We start from the raw sequence: 17,507 nt of genomic DNA on the forward strand, positions 1-17,507 counted from the left end.
GTATGGAGGGAAGGTCTTACGAGGAAAGGCTGAGGGACTTGAGGCTGTTTTCATTAGAGAGAAGAAGGTTGAGAGGTGACTTAATTGAAACATATAAAATAATCAGTGGGTTAGATAGGGTGGATAGGGAAAGACTTTTTCCTAGGATGGTGACGCGAGCACGAGGGGGCATAGCTTTAAATTGAGGGGTGAAAGATATAGGACAGATGTCAGAGGTAGTTTCTTTACTCAGAGAGTAGTAAGGGAATGGAACGCTTTGCCTGCAACGGTAGTAGATTCGCCAACTTTAGGTACATTTAAGTCGTCATTGGACAAGCATATGGACGTACATGGAATAGTGTAGGTTAGATGGGCTTGAGATCGGTATGACAGGTTGGCACAACATCGAGGGCCAAAGGGCCTGTACTGTGCTGTAATGTTCTATGTTCTACGTTCTATGTTCTATGCTCTATGTTAGCAAGAGTATCCTGTGTGCAAACTGGCTGCTGGGTACCTTTGGCATTTATGTAAAATGCTGTCACCAAATGTGATATTGTGAAGGTGCCATGAAAATACAGTTTTTCTCTGGGTGCAGTCACTAAAGCAGGTTATTGAGTTATTTCATTGTTGCCAGCATGATCTGGATGCTGATTGGTCTGTCTCTCATTCTCTCCAACATCTATGTCCCACTCAAAACTTTTGGCACATTCTGAAATAGTGCAAGCAGCTGTAAAAGTACAGATAATTTTGTTCTTTTCTAAAGTCTGAGAAGAAACAAGTGTGACTTTCACAAGAGGTGCTGGTAAAGTGACATAAAACTTTTAAGGAAGAAGCAGGTGAAGAAAGGATGATGTTTCTTGTGGGAGAGGCAATGGCTGGGAGGCACAGATTAAACAAAAGGCAGCTTCCCATTTAAGACAGAGAAAGGGGGAAGTTTTAATTTTGACAGAGGCAGGAACCATTGTAACATTTAGGAAATATTTCGATGAACGCTTCAAATGTCACAGCCAAAGGCTATGGGCCAAGAGCTGGGAAATGGAATTGGAATGGATTGGTGCTTGATGACTGGCATGGACATGATGGACCACATGGCCTCATTCTATGCTGTAATACTCTCTGACTCTATGACTATTATTGAACGGCGGAGCAGACTTGAGGGGCTGAATGGCCTATGTGTGCTTTTAGTTGGTATGTTTGTATGTAATTAACTTGTCTGTGCTGTGACCCATGCTCAGTTGATGAATCTTGTCCAAAACTGAATTTGGAGAGTTACTTTAGGTACCCATTCCACAACATTTGACACTTGAAACCATATAGACCAAATAATTTAAGTACCTGTCTGGGCTAAAGTTTTAAAAAGATGCAATCTGTGTTAAATAGCAACCAAAATTCACATCAAGGGAAATTCAGACCAGTGGTGTCCCAGTTGTTTTATTTTTTCGTGGGATGTGGGTGTAACTTACAAGTCAAACATTTATTGCCCATCTCTACCTGACCTTGAACCTAGTAACTTGTTACAGGGCAACTGTGAGTGAAGTTACATTATTACGGGTCTGCAGTCCCATCTTGGCAAGGCCAGTGAGATCTTTGAGTTCAGCACCTCACCCAGGAGTCAGCATCCTCAAGAGCACAGCACTGCCTGTTACTTCCCCTGGACTGTCCGTCATGGTTACATGCTCAGATCTCTGCGGTGAGATCTGAACACCCAGTGAGTGACAGCACAGCGCAGAGTCAATTACATTGTCAAATGCGATTTCCCACTTTGGCCACAACGCTGTCTCGTAGTCCCTGCGTCTGCTGCTTAAATACAGATATCAGCATCCCCACAGATGCCATCCCTGATACTCAACAATGCTGCATCTGTCTGTCTGTTGAATGAGTTGGTTGATTTGATTTATTATTGTCATGTGTACCGAGATACAGTGAAAAGTATTGTTTTGTGTGTTAACCAGACAAATCATACCCTACACAAGTACATCAGAATAATACACCAGAATGCAGAACATAGTTTAAAGTTCTTGAGACATAAGCAACATCCTCACTGGGATAAAAATCACGAAAGAAGAAGAGAAAAATAACTGACCACCCTTCCTGGACATAACGGTAGAACGCAAAAGCAACGGGGAACTCCAGACTAGCACATACAGAAAGACCACACGTACAGATCAGATACTTACTTACACCAGCAACCTCCCCATCACCCATAAATGGGTCTGCATCAGTGCACTACTTAAATGAGCCACAACACACTGCAGCAACCCAGAACTACGTAGAGCAAAACAGGAACACCTATAAGGAATCTTCAAAACGAATAGATACCCAAAAGCACAATCCGCTGTTACTCAGAGATAGACCACAGTAGGAAGGCACAACATGACCAGATTCACTAATCACCCGACTGTACATCAAGGACATATCAGAGATGACCATAAGACCACTCAGTCCCCTAGGTATCAGAGTAGCCCACAAACCAACAACCACCCTACGACAGCCACTGACAAACATGAAGGATCCCATACCCAAAACCAGCAAAAACTGTGTAATGTACAAAATACCGTGCGATGACTGTGGGAAACACTGCATGGGTCAAACTGGAAGAAAACTGACAATAAGGATACATGAACACAACTCGCCACCAAGAGACGCGACCAATTCTCACTGGTCTTATTACACACAGACAACAAGGGTCACAAACTTGACTGGGACCACACATCCATAATCACACACACCAAACACAGACATGCCAGGGAATTCCCGGAGGTCTGGCATTCCAACTGGAACTCCATCAACAGACACATTGAATTAGATGCTGTGTACAAACCACGGAGAAACAGAACCTGAGGTAATACCGACCACCCCAGCAAACTGAGGCAGATAAATAACAAGTGGGACAGCACACCAACGCTTCACCAGAGGCGCACTGACTATGTTACCTTGCAGGGTGACAAAGTGTTCACATCCAAACCCAGTGGTTTGGTGAGCATCCCTACAACCTCATGCAGAATATCGTTTTACAGCTACAGAGAAGGTGCAGAGAAAGATCAACTCCAATGTATGAGAGGTCTGTTGATAACTCTGATAACAGTGGGGATGAAGCTGTTCTTAAATCTGTTGGTACGTGCTTTCAAACTTTTGTATCTTCTTCCTGTTGGAAGAGGATGAAAGAGAGTACAACGAGGGTGGGAGGGACCTTTGAGTTTGTTGCTTGCAGGAAGCAGCAAGTGTAGACGGAGAGGGAAGTGTAGTTGAACGCGTCGATAGAGTCATAGAGTCATACAGCAAGGAAAATGACCCTTTGGTCCAACCAGCCAATGGAAGGAATTCTGGTTGTGTGTTGGTCTGGGGTGTGTTCTTGACTCTGTAATTTGTTGCTGTCTTGGGCAGAGCAGTTCCCCATACCAAGCAGTAATGCATCCAAATAGAATGCTTTCTATGGTGCATCTATAACAGTTTTTGTGAACATGCAGTATTTCCTTAGCCTCATGAGGAAGCAGAGACATTGATGTGCTTTCTTGACTGTCATGTCAACATGGATGGACCAGGACGGATTGTTAGTGATATTTATTTCCAGGTACCTGAAGCTCACAAACACCTCTATCTCACATTATTAATGCATGCAATTGATACACCATTGTGTGTACTGACTGCAAAAACTATCTTTCATCACTCTAGTGTTCCAAATCAGATTCGCTGTATTGGGATAATGTTAATCTTATTAGTGCAGCTCTTAATTTGGAGACAGTGTGTCCTCATCATGGGATGGAAAGATAATCTCCGATCACCATGTTTCTATATGATGCTCAGAGGGTGCTTGTTTCACAAATTTAAACAATACCAGGAACGTTAACAACAAAGTTACTCACAACATTTCAGAAAGAAAGGTTGAACTTGCATTTCTATAATGCCTGTTACAGCTTAAAATCTCAAAGTGCTTTTCAACCAATGATACACTTGTTTATTCAATTGTAAAACAGTAACGAGGAATCAGAACAAATGTAATGGCAAGGATTTTAATATATGTGAAAGCACACAGGAATGTACACAGTCAAGACCTGTCATTTGTTTATCAGCTTGATACTGTGCAACATTTTGCTCACATTGAATCTAATCATTGCTAATCCGTAGTTTTTAAATCAGGGGAAAGACGAAAAAATGATTGCTTCACTTCAGGCACAGACATTTGTGAAAATAGCATTCTCTGGGAAGGTAAATGACTGGGTGTTATTGTATAGCTACAAGTTGACACACGCAAGATACTCACAGGCACATTCAAAACATGTATGTTGATGCATGCAAACACGCACAATCACACTCACACACACACATACACACGCTGACACACACACATACACACGCACGAGCACACTTACACAAACTCACACAATAACACACACACACAGACACACACACACACACACAATCATTCACTCATCTCTCACACACACACATACACACGCTGACACACACACATACACACACACGAGCACACTTACACAAACTCACAATAACACACACACACACACAGACACACACACACACAATCATTCACACATCTCTCACACACACACATACATGCATTCACTCACACACACACACTTGCACATGAATTCACACACACACAAACACACACACAGACACATGCACGCACGCGCGCACATACACACACACACACACACACACACACACACACACACACACAATCGCTCACAACTCTCACACACAGACACACCACTGTGTTCCTGCATCTGAACCAGGAGGCTGGGACTCAAGTCCCACCTGTTCCAGAGGATGTGCCATAACTTCTTTGAAAAAGTTGGTTACAAAGCAGACTCTCACCAACACAGCTCTCAGTAATTCAGAAATTGTCAGTGCTTTCAAATAGGAAGAAAGCCTTGGGGATAAACCACAAAATGAGATTTTGCTGCACATGGACGGATTGTCCAGCTGGTCAGCCTGGAGATTCTTGGGGCAGGTACAATGTGAGTCTAGAACTAATTGCCTAAAGAACAAAGTGATGGGGTTTGCTGCAGAGGAATGTAACAACTGTTAGACATAACCGGGCCTTGGCAGCTGGGGGACGAGTCAGAATTTGTGGGATTTGTAGCTGCCTTGGTAACACAAGCTGGCTGATATTACCTGGGCACTAATAAAGAGAAGCTAATGGCTTTTTACTGCAGGTGCCAACTCAGTGGGTGGCATTCCCGCTGAAGTAGAAGGTGGTGAGTTCAAGCCACTTTCAGGAATCTGTCTTGCAGCCTCAGTGTTCTCATTACATACTGTACTACTTGGCAGTGCCAGCTGTTAATTAGACATTAAACTGATGCTGATGATACCATCTCATGTAGCCATGCGAATCTCTGGCAGAGCCATGCGAGTTGTCTCCTGGTATCCTGGCTAACATTTATTGCTCACTCAGAATCTCCCAAACAGCTTGGTTATGTATTTTATGTCTATTTATGGGATCTTGCTGTGTGTAAATTGGCTGCTGGGTTTCTTACGTTCGTCACAACACTTCAAAAAGTTGTAGATTTGGGGAGTCCTCGGTCATGAAAGGTGCTATGTCAATGCAAGTATGTTCCTTTCCATATCCTTCACATTTGCAGCATCAGAAACATATCAAACTCTGCATTGATTTCCAACGTGTTCTTGATCCACTGGGATTTATTTAATGGCAACTTCACCTCCTGCTGCCAAATTAAAACAATTGCGCTGGGGCAAAGCCCTCGTGGAAATGGAGTGTTCCGGGTGCAGGAGGTGCTGGGGTAATGGTTTTGGGGCTGGAAGAGGTAACACAATGCGGAGAGGGTAAGGGCACTTGAGCTGAGGAATTGAGGATTTTCAAATGTAGGCATTGAAAAGGACACCAGACCACACTTACCGGGAATTTTGTTCATTTCGTTAGTAATTTTGAATCATATTGGAGCTCCTAAGTACATGTATCACAGTTGCTGGCCACCTTCAGTGGAAACTTTCATAATAAATGCCTGTCATACCAAATTGAACCAAAATCAAATATCTAATCCGCGCACATGCTGTTTTTAATCATGTCAGAACTATTGTCTATGCTATGAAGTTGAAGGGTTTGTAGTCTCTTGGTGTTTAGATGATCAAGAGGTGATTGTATTTGATAGGATTGCATCGTGTAGGATGGCAACTGAGAGGCTGTTTCCTGGTCACAAAATGTAGAATGAGGGAGCGGAGTGTCAAGATCGGGAATCAGCTGTTTGTAATTGAGGCAGAGAAAATTCCCCACCGTGAATCTTTGGAATTCTCTCTCTCAGAGAGCCAACGATACTCAATCGTTGAGTCGGTTCAAAACTGAATCCAGTTGATTTTTGTACGCTGTGGGGAATCAGGCAGGAAAGTGAGACTGAGAAGATTGGCCATGTTTGCAGGAAGTGGAGGAGCAGGTTCGCGGGAGCCAGAGATTACTTCTGCTTCTATTTCTTGTGTCGTTATGTTATTCTAAGCCATCTGACATCGTGCTGTTCTTCTTTTCCTGTCAGAACACACCTCTGGACCTTATTGACACAGGCAAGGGGCTGAAGGTACAGACGGACAAACCTCACCTGGTCAGCCTGGGCAGCGGACGCCTCAGTATCGCTGTCACGTTGCTTCCTCTTGAAGAAGGTGAGAGACCCAAGGCTAATTGCTGACAGTGTGTACGGGGCTGAACTTTTCTCCGGAACTGTCTAGGATGCAGGACATTAATGCTGTTGCGCTCTCTGCAGGTGTTGCCAGACGTGCTGAGTCCCTCCAGCACTTACTGTTTTTATTTCAGATTTCCAACATTTTGCTTCTATTACATAGCGAAGCAGAGCAGTGCTGGAAGAAACCCCTCAAACTGTGCTGTTCATCGTCCTCGTCCGATGATGCTGGTTTTGCATGAGAGAAGTTTTTGAGTGCTCCTCTGTTTTCTTTGCAGCATTTGGAATTTAATGCAGTGTTTCACAGGGATCTGAGTGCTGGGTTCTTTTTGGGGTTTTACATAAATGATTTAGATGAGAATATAAAAGGTGTGGTTAGTAATTTTATGGATGACACCAAAATTTGTGGTATAGTGGACAGCGAAGGTTATCAAAGATTGCAAAGAGATCTTGATTGGGTCAATGGGCTGAGGTGTGGCAGAAGAGGTTTAGAACATAGAACATAGAACATAGAACAGTACAGCACAGAACAGGCCCTTCAGCCCACAATGTTGTGCTGACCATTGATCCTCATGGATGCACCCTCAAATTTCTGTGACCATATGCATGTCCAGCAGTCTCTTAAATGACCCCAATGACCTTGCTTCCACAACTGCTGCTGGCAATGCATTCCATGCTCTCACAACTCTCTGCGTAAAGAACCTGCCTCTGACATCCCCTCTATACTTTCCACCAACCAGCTTAAAACTATGACCCCTCGTGCTAGCCATTTCTGCCCTGGGAAATAGTCTCTGGCTATCGACTCTATCTATGCCTCTCATTATCTTGTATACCTCAATTAGGTCCCCTCTCCTCCTCCTTTTCTCCAATGAAAAGAGACCGAGCTCAGTCAACCTCTCTTCATAAGATAAGCCCTCCAGTCCAGGCAGCATCCTGGTAAACCTCCTCTGAACCCTCTCCAAAGCATCCACATCTTTCCTATAATAGGGCGCCCAGAACTGGACGCAGTATTCCAAGTGCGGTCTAACCAAAGTTTTATAGAGCTGCAACAAGATCTCACGACTCTTAAACTCAATCCCCCTGTTAATGAAAGCCAAAACACCATATGCTTTCTTAACAACCCTGTCCACTTGGGTGGCCATTTTAAGGGATCTATGTATCTGCACACCAAGATCCCTCTGTTCCTCCACGCTGCCAAGAATCCTATCCTTAATCCTGTACTCAGCTTTCAAATTCGACCTTCCAAAATGCATCACCTCGCATTTATCCAGGTTGAACTCCATCTGCCACCTCTCAGCCCATCTCTGCATCCTGTCAATGTCCCGCTGCAGCCTACAACAGCCCTCTACACTGTCAACGACACCTCCGACCTTTGTGTCGTCTGCAAACTTGCTGACCCATCCTTCAATTCCCTCGTCCAAGTCATTAATAAAAATTACAAACAGTAGAGGCCCAAGGACAGAGCCCTGTGGAACCCCACTCACCACTGACTTCCAGGCAGAATATTTTCCTTCTACTACCACTCGCTGTCTTCTGTTGGCCAGCCAATTCTGTATCCAAGCAGCTAAGTTCCCCTGTATCCCATTCCTCCTGACCTTCTGAATGAGCCTTCCATGGGGAACCTTATCAAATGCCTTACTGAAGTCCATATACACCACATCCACAGCTTGACCCTCATCAACCTTACTAGTCACATCCTCAAAAAACTCGATAAGGTTCGTAAGGCATGACCTACCCCTCACAAAGCCGTGTTGACTGTATTTGATCAAGCCATGCTCTTCCAGATGGTCATAAATCTTATCCCTCAGAATCCTTTCTAACACCTTGCAGACGACAGACGTGAGACTTACCGGTCTATAATTGCCGGGGATTTCCCTATTTCCTTTCTTGAAGAGAGGAATTACATTTGCCTCTCTCCAGTCCTCAGGTACGACTCCAGTGGAGAGCGAGGATGCAAAGATCTTCGCAAGTGGCGAAGCAATTGCATTTCTCGCTTCCCAAAGCAGCCGAGGACAAATCTGATCCGGGCCTGGCGACTTGTCAATCTTAATGTTTGACAAAATTTTCAGTACATCAGCTTCCTCTATCTCTATCCATTCCAGCATGCACACCTGCTCTTCAAAGGTTTCATTCACTACACAGGTCGTTTCTTTCGTAAAGACAGAAGCAAAAAACTCATTTAGGGCTTCCCCTACCTCCTCAGGCTCCACACACAAGTTCCCTATGCTATCCCTGATCGGCCCTACTCTTTCTTTGACCATTCTCTTATTCCTCACGTAAGTGTAAAATGCCTTTGTGTTTTCCCGGATTCCTTCTGCCAAGCCTTTCTCGTGCCCCCTCCTGGCTCTCCTCAGACCATTTTTGAGCTCCTTCCTTGCCTGCATGTAATCCTCTCTAGCTGAACTTGACCCTAGCTTCCTCCACCTTATGTAAGCTACCTTCTTCCTTTTCACTAGAAGCTCCACCGCTCTCGTCATCCAAGGTTCCTTTATCTTACCCCGTCTTGCCTGTCTCAGAGGGACATATTTACTCATCACTCCCAACAACTGTTCCTTAAACCATCTCCACATGTCTATAGTTCCCTTACCATGGAACAACTGCTCCCAGTCCATGCTTCCTAACTCGTGTCTAATCGCATCATAGTTTCCTCTTCCCCAATTAAATATCCTCCCATTCTGCCTAATCCTCTCCTTCTCCATAGCTATGTAGAATGAGAGAGTGTTATGGTCACTATCACCAAAATGCTCTCCCACCACAAGATCTGATACCTGCCCCGGCTCGTTTCCGAGCACCAAGTCTAGAATGGCCTCTCCCCTCGTCGGCCTGTCAACGTACTGCGTTAGGAAACCCTCCTGAACACACCTTACAAAAACAGCTCCATTCAAATCTTCTGCTCGGAGGAGGTTCCAATCAATATTAGGAAATTTAATTTGGATAAATGCGAGGCGTTGCGTGGGACAGGACTTCTACAATTAAAAGTATATCCTTGGATAGTGTTAACAGAGACCTAGGGGTTCAAGTACATGATTCCTTGAAGTTTGTGACAGAAATATTTCGGCATTGAGCACACATGCCTTCATTGCTTACTTCTTTGAGCATAGGAGTTTGGGGTGTTATGTTGAGGTTGTACAGGCTATTGGTGAAGCCTCTTCTGGAGCACTGTGTCCAGTTCTGGTTGCCCTATTATAGGAAGGACATTATTAAACTGAAGGGGGCTCAGAAGAGATTTCCCCAGGATGTTGCAAGGAATGGCGGGTTTGAGTTATAAGGGGAGGCTGGATAGGATGGGACATTTTTTCGCTGGAACGTAGGAGGTTGAGAGGTGACAGAGATTTATAAAATCATGAGGCTTATAGATAAAGGTGATGTTTTTACCCTTCGGCGGGGGATTTTAAGACCAGGGGCATATTTTTAAGGTGATAGGAGAAAGACTTAAAGGAGACATGAGGGGCAATTTTTTTAGTCTCTAGGACCCTGTGAGAAGGAGGACGAGGAAGTCCCTTTAAATCTTTAACGTCAAAGTAATATGAAACAGAAACAGTATGAGGATTCCTAATAAACTGGGAAAAAAATTCTAACATTTTAGTGCAGAGATTTTCTCCTGATTCTTACTGAGAAATAGTTTCTGAAACAAAATGAAATGGAATAATTTAAACACATTTCCATTCCATGTTTGTTTTAGTTGGTTTGATTGTGTTTTGAGAAGACCTACAGGCATCTGACTGGTCATCTTTGTGTCGAAATTGTCTTATCTTGCATGCCGCTCCACCCTTGTTTTGGGGAAATAGTTTAGTGCTGATATGGGGAGTGGGTAGGAGATTAAAGCATCAGATTAAATTTCACTGGAAGGATGGCGCTGAGACAGATAACACATTGTCTATGTGCTGTTATCAGACCCAATCTCTGGGCTCCACATCAAACAAGACACAGTGTTTGCTTCACTGGAGAGGTCAATGTTGTTTCACATTCAGTGGTACTTTTAACAATTGAGAAAGTGAAACTTCACAGAGCTGCTCTGTAAACATGAAGGGTCTAGGCCCGAAACGTCAGCTTTTGTGCTCCTGAGATGCTGCTTGGCCTGCTGTGTTCATCCAGCCTCACATTTTATTATCTGTAAATTATTCATTTCTGTCTTTCGTAAGAGAAGATTTGAAGAAAGTATTTTTTGGAATGTTTGTCATTCCTGCAAAATTGTGCACATTACCTGTGCTGCAGGTTGCTACAAATTGTGTCAGAGATAATGGGAACTGCAGATGCTGGAGATTCCAAGATAATAAAATGTGAGGCTGGATGAACACAGCAGGCCAAGCAGCATCTCAGGAGCACAAAAGCTGACGTTTCGGGCCTAGACCCTTCATCAGAGAGGGGGATGGGGGGAGGGAACTGGAATAAATAGGGAGAGAGGGGGAGGCGGACCGAAGATGGAGAGTAAAGAAGATAGGTGGAGAGGGTGTAGGTGGGGAGGTAGGGAGGGGATAGGTCAGTCCAGGGAAGACGGACAGGTCAAGGAGGTGGGATGAGGTTAGTAGGTAGCTGGGGGTGCGGCTTGGGGTGGGAGGAAGGGATGGGTGAGAGGAAGAACCGGTTAGGGAGGCAGAGACAGGTTGGACTGGTTTTGGGATGCAGTGGGTGGGGGGGAAGAGCTGGGCTGGTTGTGTGGTGCAGTGGGGGGAGGGGATGAACTGGGCTGGTTTAGGGATGCAGTGGGGGAAGGGGAGATTTTGAAACTGGTGAAGTCCACATTGATACCATATGGCGGCAGGGTTCCCAGGCGGAATATGAGTTGCTGTTCCTGCAACCTTCGGGTGGCATCATTGTGGCAGTGCAGGAGGCCCATGATGGACATGTCATCAAGAGAATGGGAGGGGGAGTGGAAATGGTTTGCGACTGGGAGGTGCAGTTGTTTGTTGCGAACTGAGCGGAGGTGTTCTGCAGAACACCTCCGCTCAGTTCGCAACAAACAACTGCACCTCCCAGTCGCAAACCATTTCCACTCCCCCTCCCATTCTCTTGATGACATGTCCATCATGGGCCTCCTGCACTGCCACAATGATGCCACCCGAAGGTTGCAGGAACAGCAACTCATATTCCGCCTGGGAACCCTGCCGCCATATGGTATCAATGTGGACTTCACCAGTTTCAAAATCTCCCCTTCCCCCACTGCATCCCTAAACCAGCCCAGTTCATCCCCTCCCCCCACTGCACCACACAACCAGCCCAGCTCTTCCCCCCCACCCACTGCATCCCAAAACCAGTCCAACCTGTCTCTGCCTCCCTAACCGGTTCTTCCTCTCACCCATCCCTTCCTCCCACCCCAAGCCGCACCCCCAGCTACCTACTAACCTCATCCCACCTCCTTGACCTGTCCGTCTTCCCTGGACTGACCTATCCCCTCCCTACCTCCCCACCTACACCCTCTCCACCTATCTTCTTTACTCTCCATCTTCGGTCCGCCTCCCCCTCTCTCCCTATTTATTCCAGTTCCCTCCCCCCATCCCCCTCTCTGATGAAGGGTCTAGGCCCGAAACGTCAGCTTTTGTGCTCCTGAGATGCTGCTTGGCCTGCTGTGTTCATCCAGCCTCACATTTTATTATCTTGCTACAAATTGTGACTGTCTAATGTAGAAGTTTGCATTGGCTGGTCAATTTCCTTGTATCCTTGTTTGCATCGACATTGTTCTCATCAATCACCTTTGTTTTTCCACAGTTTTCTCATGTTCTGGATGAAGCATTAAACTGCCTTCTCTCTGAGCGTAGAATGAAAATATCTAATGGTGGTTTTCTGAAGGGTATTTTTAGTGGCCTGGGGCTAATATTTATCTCTCAAACAACTTCACTGAGGCCAGATTATATGGACATCACATGTTCCTGTTGGTGGGAGCTTGCTGTGTACAAATTAACTACCATGCTTCCATTATCACTAAAATGACTCCACTTCAAAGTTATTGCATTGAATTATGTTTTAGGATTCTTTTCTGAGTGTGTGTGTGTGTGTGTGTGTGTGTGTGTGTGTGTGTCTGTGTCTGTCAGCGTATGTCTGTGCAGTGTATCTGAGTGCATATATCTGTGTGTCTGTTCATATATGTGTACGTGTGTATGTTTGTGAGTGATTATATGTGTCTGTATGTGTTTAAGTACGAGTTTACCTGTGTGTATCTATATCTGAGATAGTAGGAACTGCAGATGCTGGAGAATCTGAGATAACAAGGTGTAGAGCTGGATGAACACAGCAGGCCAAGCAGCATCAGATGAGCAGGAAGCCTGACATTTCAGGCCTAGACCCTTCTTCAGAAATCAACATCTGTGGATGCTCCGACAATGGCCACATGGCCAATGGCGGCGGCTACATTGTGGGGAAGATCCTGGAGGGGTAGCGTTGGGGATTTTGGAGGTGGAGGAGGATCTAAGCCTGAAACGTCAGCCTTCCTGCTGCTCTGATGCTGCTTGGCCTGCTGTGCTGATCCAGCTCTACACCGTGTTATCTCTGTATCTATGTCTGTCTGTCTTTGGTTGGTGTCTAGTATCTCTAAGTATATAACTTTCTGTGTGTCTTTGTTTGTGTGTCGATGTCCTGATGTATATGCATCTTTATGTTTGTCAATGTTGTGTGTGTTGTGTCTGAATCTGTATGTTTGTGTCTTTGTGTATGTGTGTCTACATCTTTCTGCCTTTGTGTGTGCATGTTTCAATGGCTATGTGTGTGTTTACATGTTGGAGTGATAATGAGGTATTATGTGCTTCGGTTTGTGGTTTAGAGCAAAATCTGCCTGATATTTCTCCAGTTACATTTCACTCCTGGAGTGAGCTGCAACTTTACCAAAGCAGAATAGCCCCAACGACTGACTTTATTTTCACTCGGTTTTGACAGAGGTAATGATGGCCCGGCTGCCATGAGCAATGCAGCCCCTGGGGCAGGGTAAGTGTGACCCTGTTCATTTCCATCACAAACTAGCAGTCCCTGAGGCACATGGGGATCGTCACCACAACAGAACAGACCAGAGATGTCATCAGCTTAAAAACAAGCTTAGGACTGAATAAGTGATAATGGGAACTGCAGAGGCTGGAGAATCCTCTGCACTGGGGAAACCAAGCGGAGGCTTGGGGACCGCTTTGCAGAACACCTCCGCTCGGTTCGCAACAAACAACTGCACCTCCCAGTCGCAAACCATTTCCACTCCCCCTCCCATTCTCTTGATGACATGTCCATCATGGGCCTCCTGCAGTGCCATAATGATGCCACCCGAAGGTTGCAGGAACAGCAACTCATATTCTGCTTGGGAACCCTGCAGCCTAATGGTATCAATGTGGACTTCACCAGTTTCAAAATCTCCCCTTCCCCCACCGCATCCCAAAACCAGCCCAGTTCGTCCCCTCCCCCCACTGCACCACACAACCAGCCCAGCTCTTCCCCTCCACCCACTGCAACCCAAAACCAGTCCAACCTGTCCCTGCCTCCCTAACCTGTTCCTCCTCTCACCCATCCCTTCCTCCCACCCCAAGCCGCACCTCCATCTCCTACCTACTAACCTCATCCCGCCTCCTTGACCTGTCCGTCTTCCCAGGACTGACCTATCCCCTCCCTACCTCCTCACCTATACTCTCCTCTCCACCTATCTTCTTTTCTCTCCATCTTCGGTCCGCCTCCCCCTCTCTCCCTATTTATTCCAGAACCCTCACCCCATCCCCCTCTCTGATGAAGGGTCTAGGCCCGAAACGTCAGCTTTTGTGCTCCTGAGATGCTGCTTGGCCTGCTGTGTTCATCCAGCCTCACATTTTATTATCTTAGGACTGAATAAGACTGATTCCCAAAATGGTTCATGATAATCTTTTTGCAGTTTGTCTGGTTTGAACATTGGTGAGGAGGTACGTTGGAAAATATGTTCAGTATCTCAGTGTCTGCTTCTTGTCAAGTCAGGACTGTGCCCTTTGACCTTTGCCAGCGACTGCACAGTTTTTTATAGATATCAAGACTAAATTTGAAAACAATTCCAACTTCTGTTTAAATAGCATTTTTAATATAATAAAAAGTCCCAGGCAAATCAGATTTAAAAGAGTCTCAATTCACATGAGGAGATATTTTTATTTTATTTGTACAGTTTGAAAGGCACTGTGCAAGGACCCTCAGTGAATTGCTGCAGAGTGTCTTGTCGATGGTACACACTGCTGTGACCATGCATCGCTGGTGGAGAAAGTAGATGTTGAAGGTGGTGGAGAGAGTAACTCCACCTTTGACAGTCACTCCATCACTTCGTCAATGGAATGAATGTTAAAGGGTAACTTGAAGAAGAGAGAGAAAGCTTGAGGGAAAAAAAATTCCAGACCTTTCTGGGGGAAAGATTTGCCTTTGTGATCCATGTGGTTAGGTTTAATGCTAAATCTGTCTCAAAGTAAATAATGCAACAAATTGGCTAAAATGTCCACAAGCTTGGAAGGGACCAGAATGAGAGGTATCCCATTTATGACAGAGATGAGAAGATCAGCCTGCAGATATGAAGACAATTCAGTGCACATTGATACCATGATTAGCTGATTGTCCCTGGGCCCTCACTATGTGGAAAATCGTGTGGACAGCATACACAAATCCTCAGGCTTCCTCGTCTGCTTCTTTAGACCTCCACATTGAATTATTTTGCCGGTCTCTGTTTCCTGTAATGCCCTGGGTGGCTTGTTAAGGAGAAATACAGACAAAAAAAAGACACACTGGTCAAAGCCCCCACTTCTGCAACTGGTCATCACACAGACCATTCACTACAAACACAAAAGTCTTGCTTTGAAAACGTAGCCAGAATGCCTTACTGTAGCCAGGTTGAGTTACAGCCTGAGATTTAATCAGAGGTCCTAGGGACTTCTACATAGGATTTAGGAGCAGGAATAGATCACCCAATCCTTCGACCCGGCACTGACATTCAATAAGATCATGGTTAATCTTGTCGTGGTCCCAGCTCCACCTTCCTGTCAGAGCCTGTTGATTTGTTGCGCTGTAAAGGACATTGGTTAAGCCACTTTTGGAATACTGATTCAATTCTGCTCTTCCTACTGTAGGACAGATGTTGCAAAGCTTGAAAGGGTTCAGGAAAAATTTACGAGGATGTTGCCAGGCTTGGAGGATTTGAGCTATAATGAGAGGCTGAATAGGCTGGGGCTATTTTCCTTGGAACACTGGAGACTGAGGGGTGATTTTTTTTAGAGGTTTATAAAATCATGAGGGGAATAGAAAAGATGTATAGCCAAGGTTTTTCCCCGGCTAGGGGAGTCCAAAAATAGAGGACATAGCATTAAGGTGAGAGGGGCAAGATCTAAAAGGGTCTTAAGGGGCATTGTTTTTATGTAGAACTTGATGCGTGTATGGAATGAGCTGCCAGAGGAAGTGGTGGAGGCTGGTACAGTTACAACATTTAAAAGGCATTTGGATGGGTATATGAATAGGAAGGGTTTAGAGGGATATTGGGAACTGCAGATGCTGAAGAATCCGCGATAACAAAGTGTGGAGCTGGATGAAGACAGCAGGCCAAGCAGCATCTAAGGAGCACAAAAGCTGACGTTTCGGGCCTAAACCCTCCAAACTTTGTTATCTAGGGTTTAGAGGGATGTGGGCCAAATGCTGGCAAACGGGACTAGATTCATTTAAGTTATCATGTTGGCGTGGACATGTTGGACAAAGGGTCTGTTTCCGTGCTCAACATATCTATGACTCCATGACTATATTTCCCTGTCTAGCAAAAAAAACCTATCAATTCAGCCTTGAATAAATGATCCAGCCTTCACTGCTTTCTAGAGAATTCCACACTCTAATGACTCTTAAGAGAAGAATTTCTCCTCATCCATGTCTTAAAAGGGAGGCATCTTATTTTTAGTCTATGTTGCCTCATTTTAGTCTCTCCCAAAGGAAAAATGTTGTCTGGGTGTCGTCCCCTTCAGAATCATAATTGTTTCAGAAAGGTCACCTCTCATTATTCTCGAATCCAGCGGACACTGGTCCAATCTGTTCATCCTTTCTCCAGAAAACCCCTTCATATCAGGAATGACCTGAGTGAACCTTCCCTGAACAGATTCTAACCCGTTCATTTCCTTTTCCAGAAAGGAGGACAAAAGTGCACACATTGCTCCAGATGTGATCTCACCAAGATTTGTATAGCTACAGTAAAATATTCCCACTTTTACGTGAAATTTTAAATGGGTTCTGAAGAAGAGTCACCCTGGACTCTACACATTAACTCAAATCTCTCTCCATAGATGCTGCCAGACCTGCTGAGTTTCACTGGCATTCTCAGATCTTTAGTGCCTGTGGTATTTTGCTTCTATTCCCGTTTTCATATTCTTTTCCCTTACAATAAATGCCAATATTCCATTTTCCTTTCTAATAACTTGCTGTATCTGTGACTAACGTTTTGAGAATTATATACTATGTCACCCAGATCCCTCTGTACCTCAGATTCACAGTTTCATGCCATTTAAATAATATTCTGCTTTTTTATTCTTCCTGTCAAACTGGGCAAGACCACGTATCAAAGAATCCATACAGTGTGGAAACAGCGCATTCAGCCCAACAAGTTCACACTGCCCCTCTGAAGAGCATCCCACCTGGATCCATTCCCCTATCTCTGCATTTCCCATGTCTAACCCACCTAACCTAAACATCCCTCGACACTATGGGCAATTTAGCCTGGCCAATCCACCTAACCTTCACATCTTTGGGCTGTGGGAGGAAACCAGAGCACTCAGAGGAAATGCACGCAGACACGGGGAGAATGTGCAAACTCCACACAGACAGTCACCTGAGGCTAGAATTGAACCTGGGTCCCTGGCGCTGTGAGGCTGCAGTGCTAACCACTGAGCCACCGTGCCGCCCCGTGTTATAATACCTAATGTAACAAATATATCC

General features: G+C 45.1%; 1 protein-coding gene across 2 annotated transcripts in view; it reads left to right on the forward strand.

The window, feature by feature from the left end:
• phldb1b (pleckstrin homology-like domain, family B, member 1b) overlaps nucleotides 1–17,507 on the forward strand; it is a 368,925-nt gene that overhangs the window by 115,798 nt on the left and 235,620 nt on the right. For both annotated transcript variants that reach the window (XM_048562077.2, XM_059639124.1), the window contains exon 3: nucleotides 6,486–6,609. In XM_048562077.2, the coding sequence (XP_048418034.1) occupies nucleotides 6,486–6,609 (124 nt within the window). The remainder of the gene's footprint in view (nucleotides 1–6,485; nucleotides 6,610–17,507) is intronic.

Source organism: Stegostoma tigrinum, chromosome 32 (assembly GCF_030684315.1).
Source record: "Stegostoma tigrinum isolate sSteTig4 chromosome 32, sSteTig4.hap1, whole genome shotgun sequence".
In the NCBI taxonomy this organism is placed as follows: Eukaryota; Metazoa; Chordata; class Chondrichthyes; order Orectolobiformes; family Stegostomatidae; genus Stegostoma; species Stegostoma tigrinum.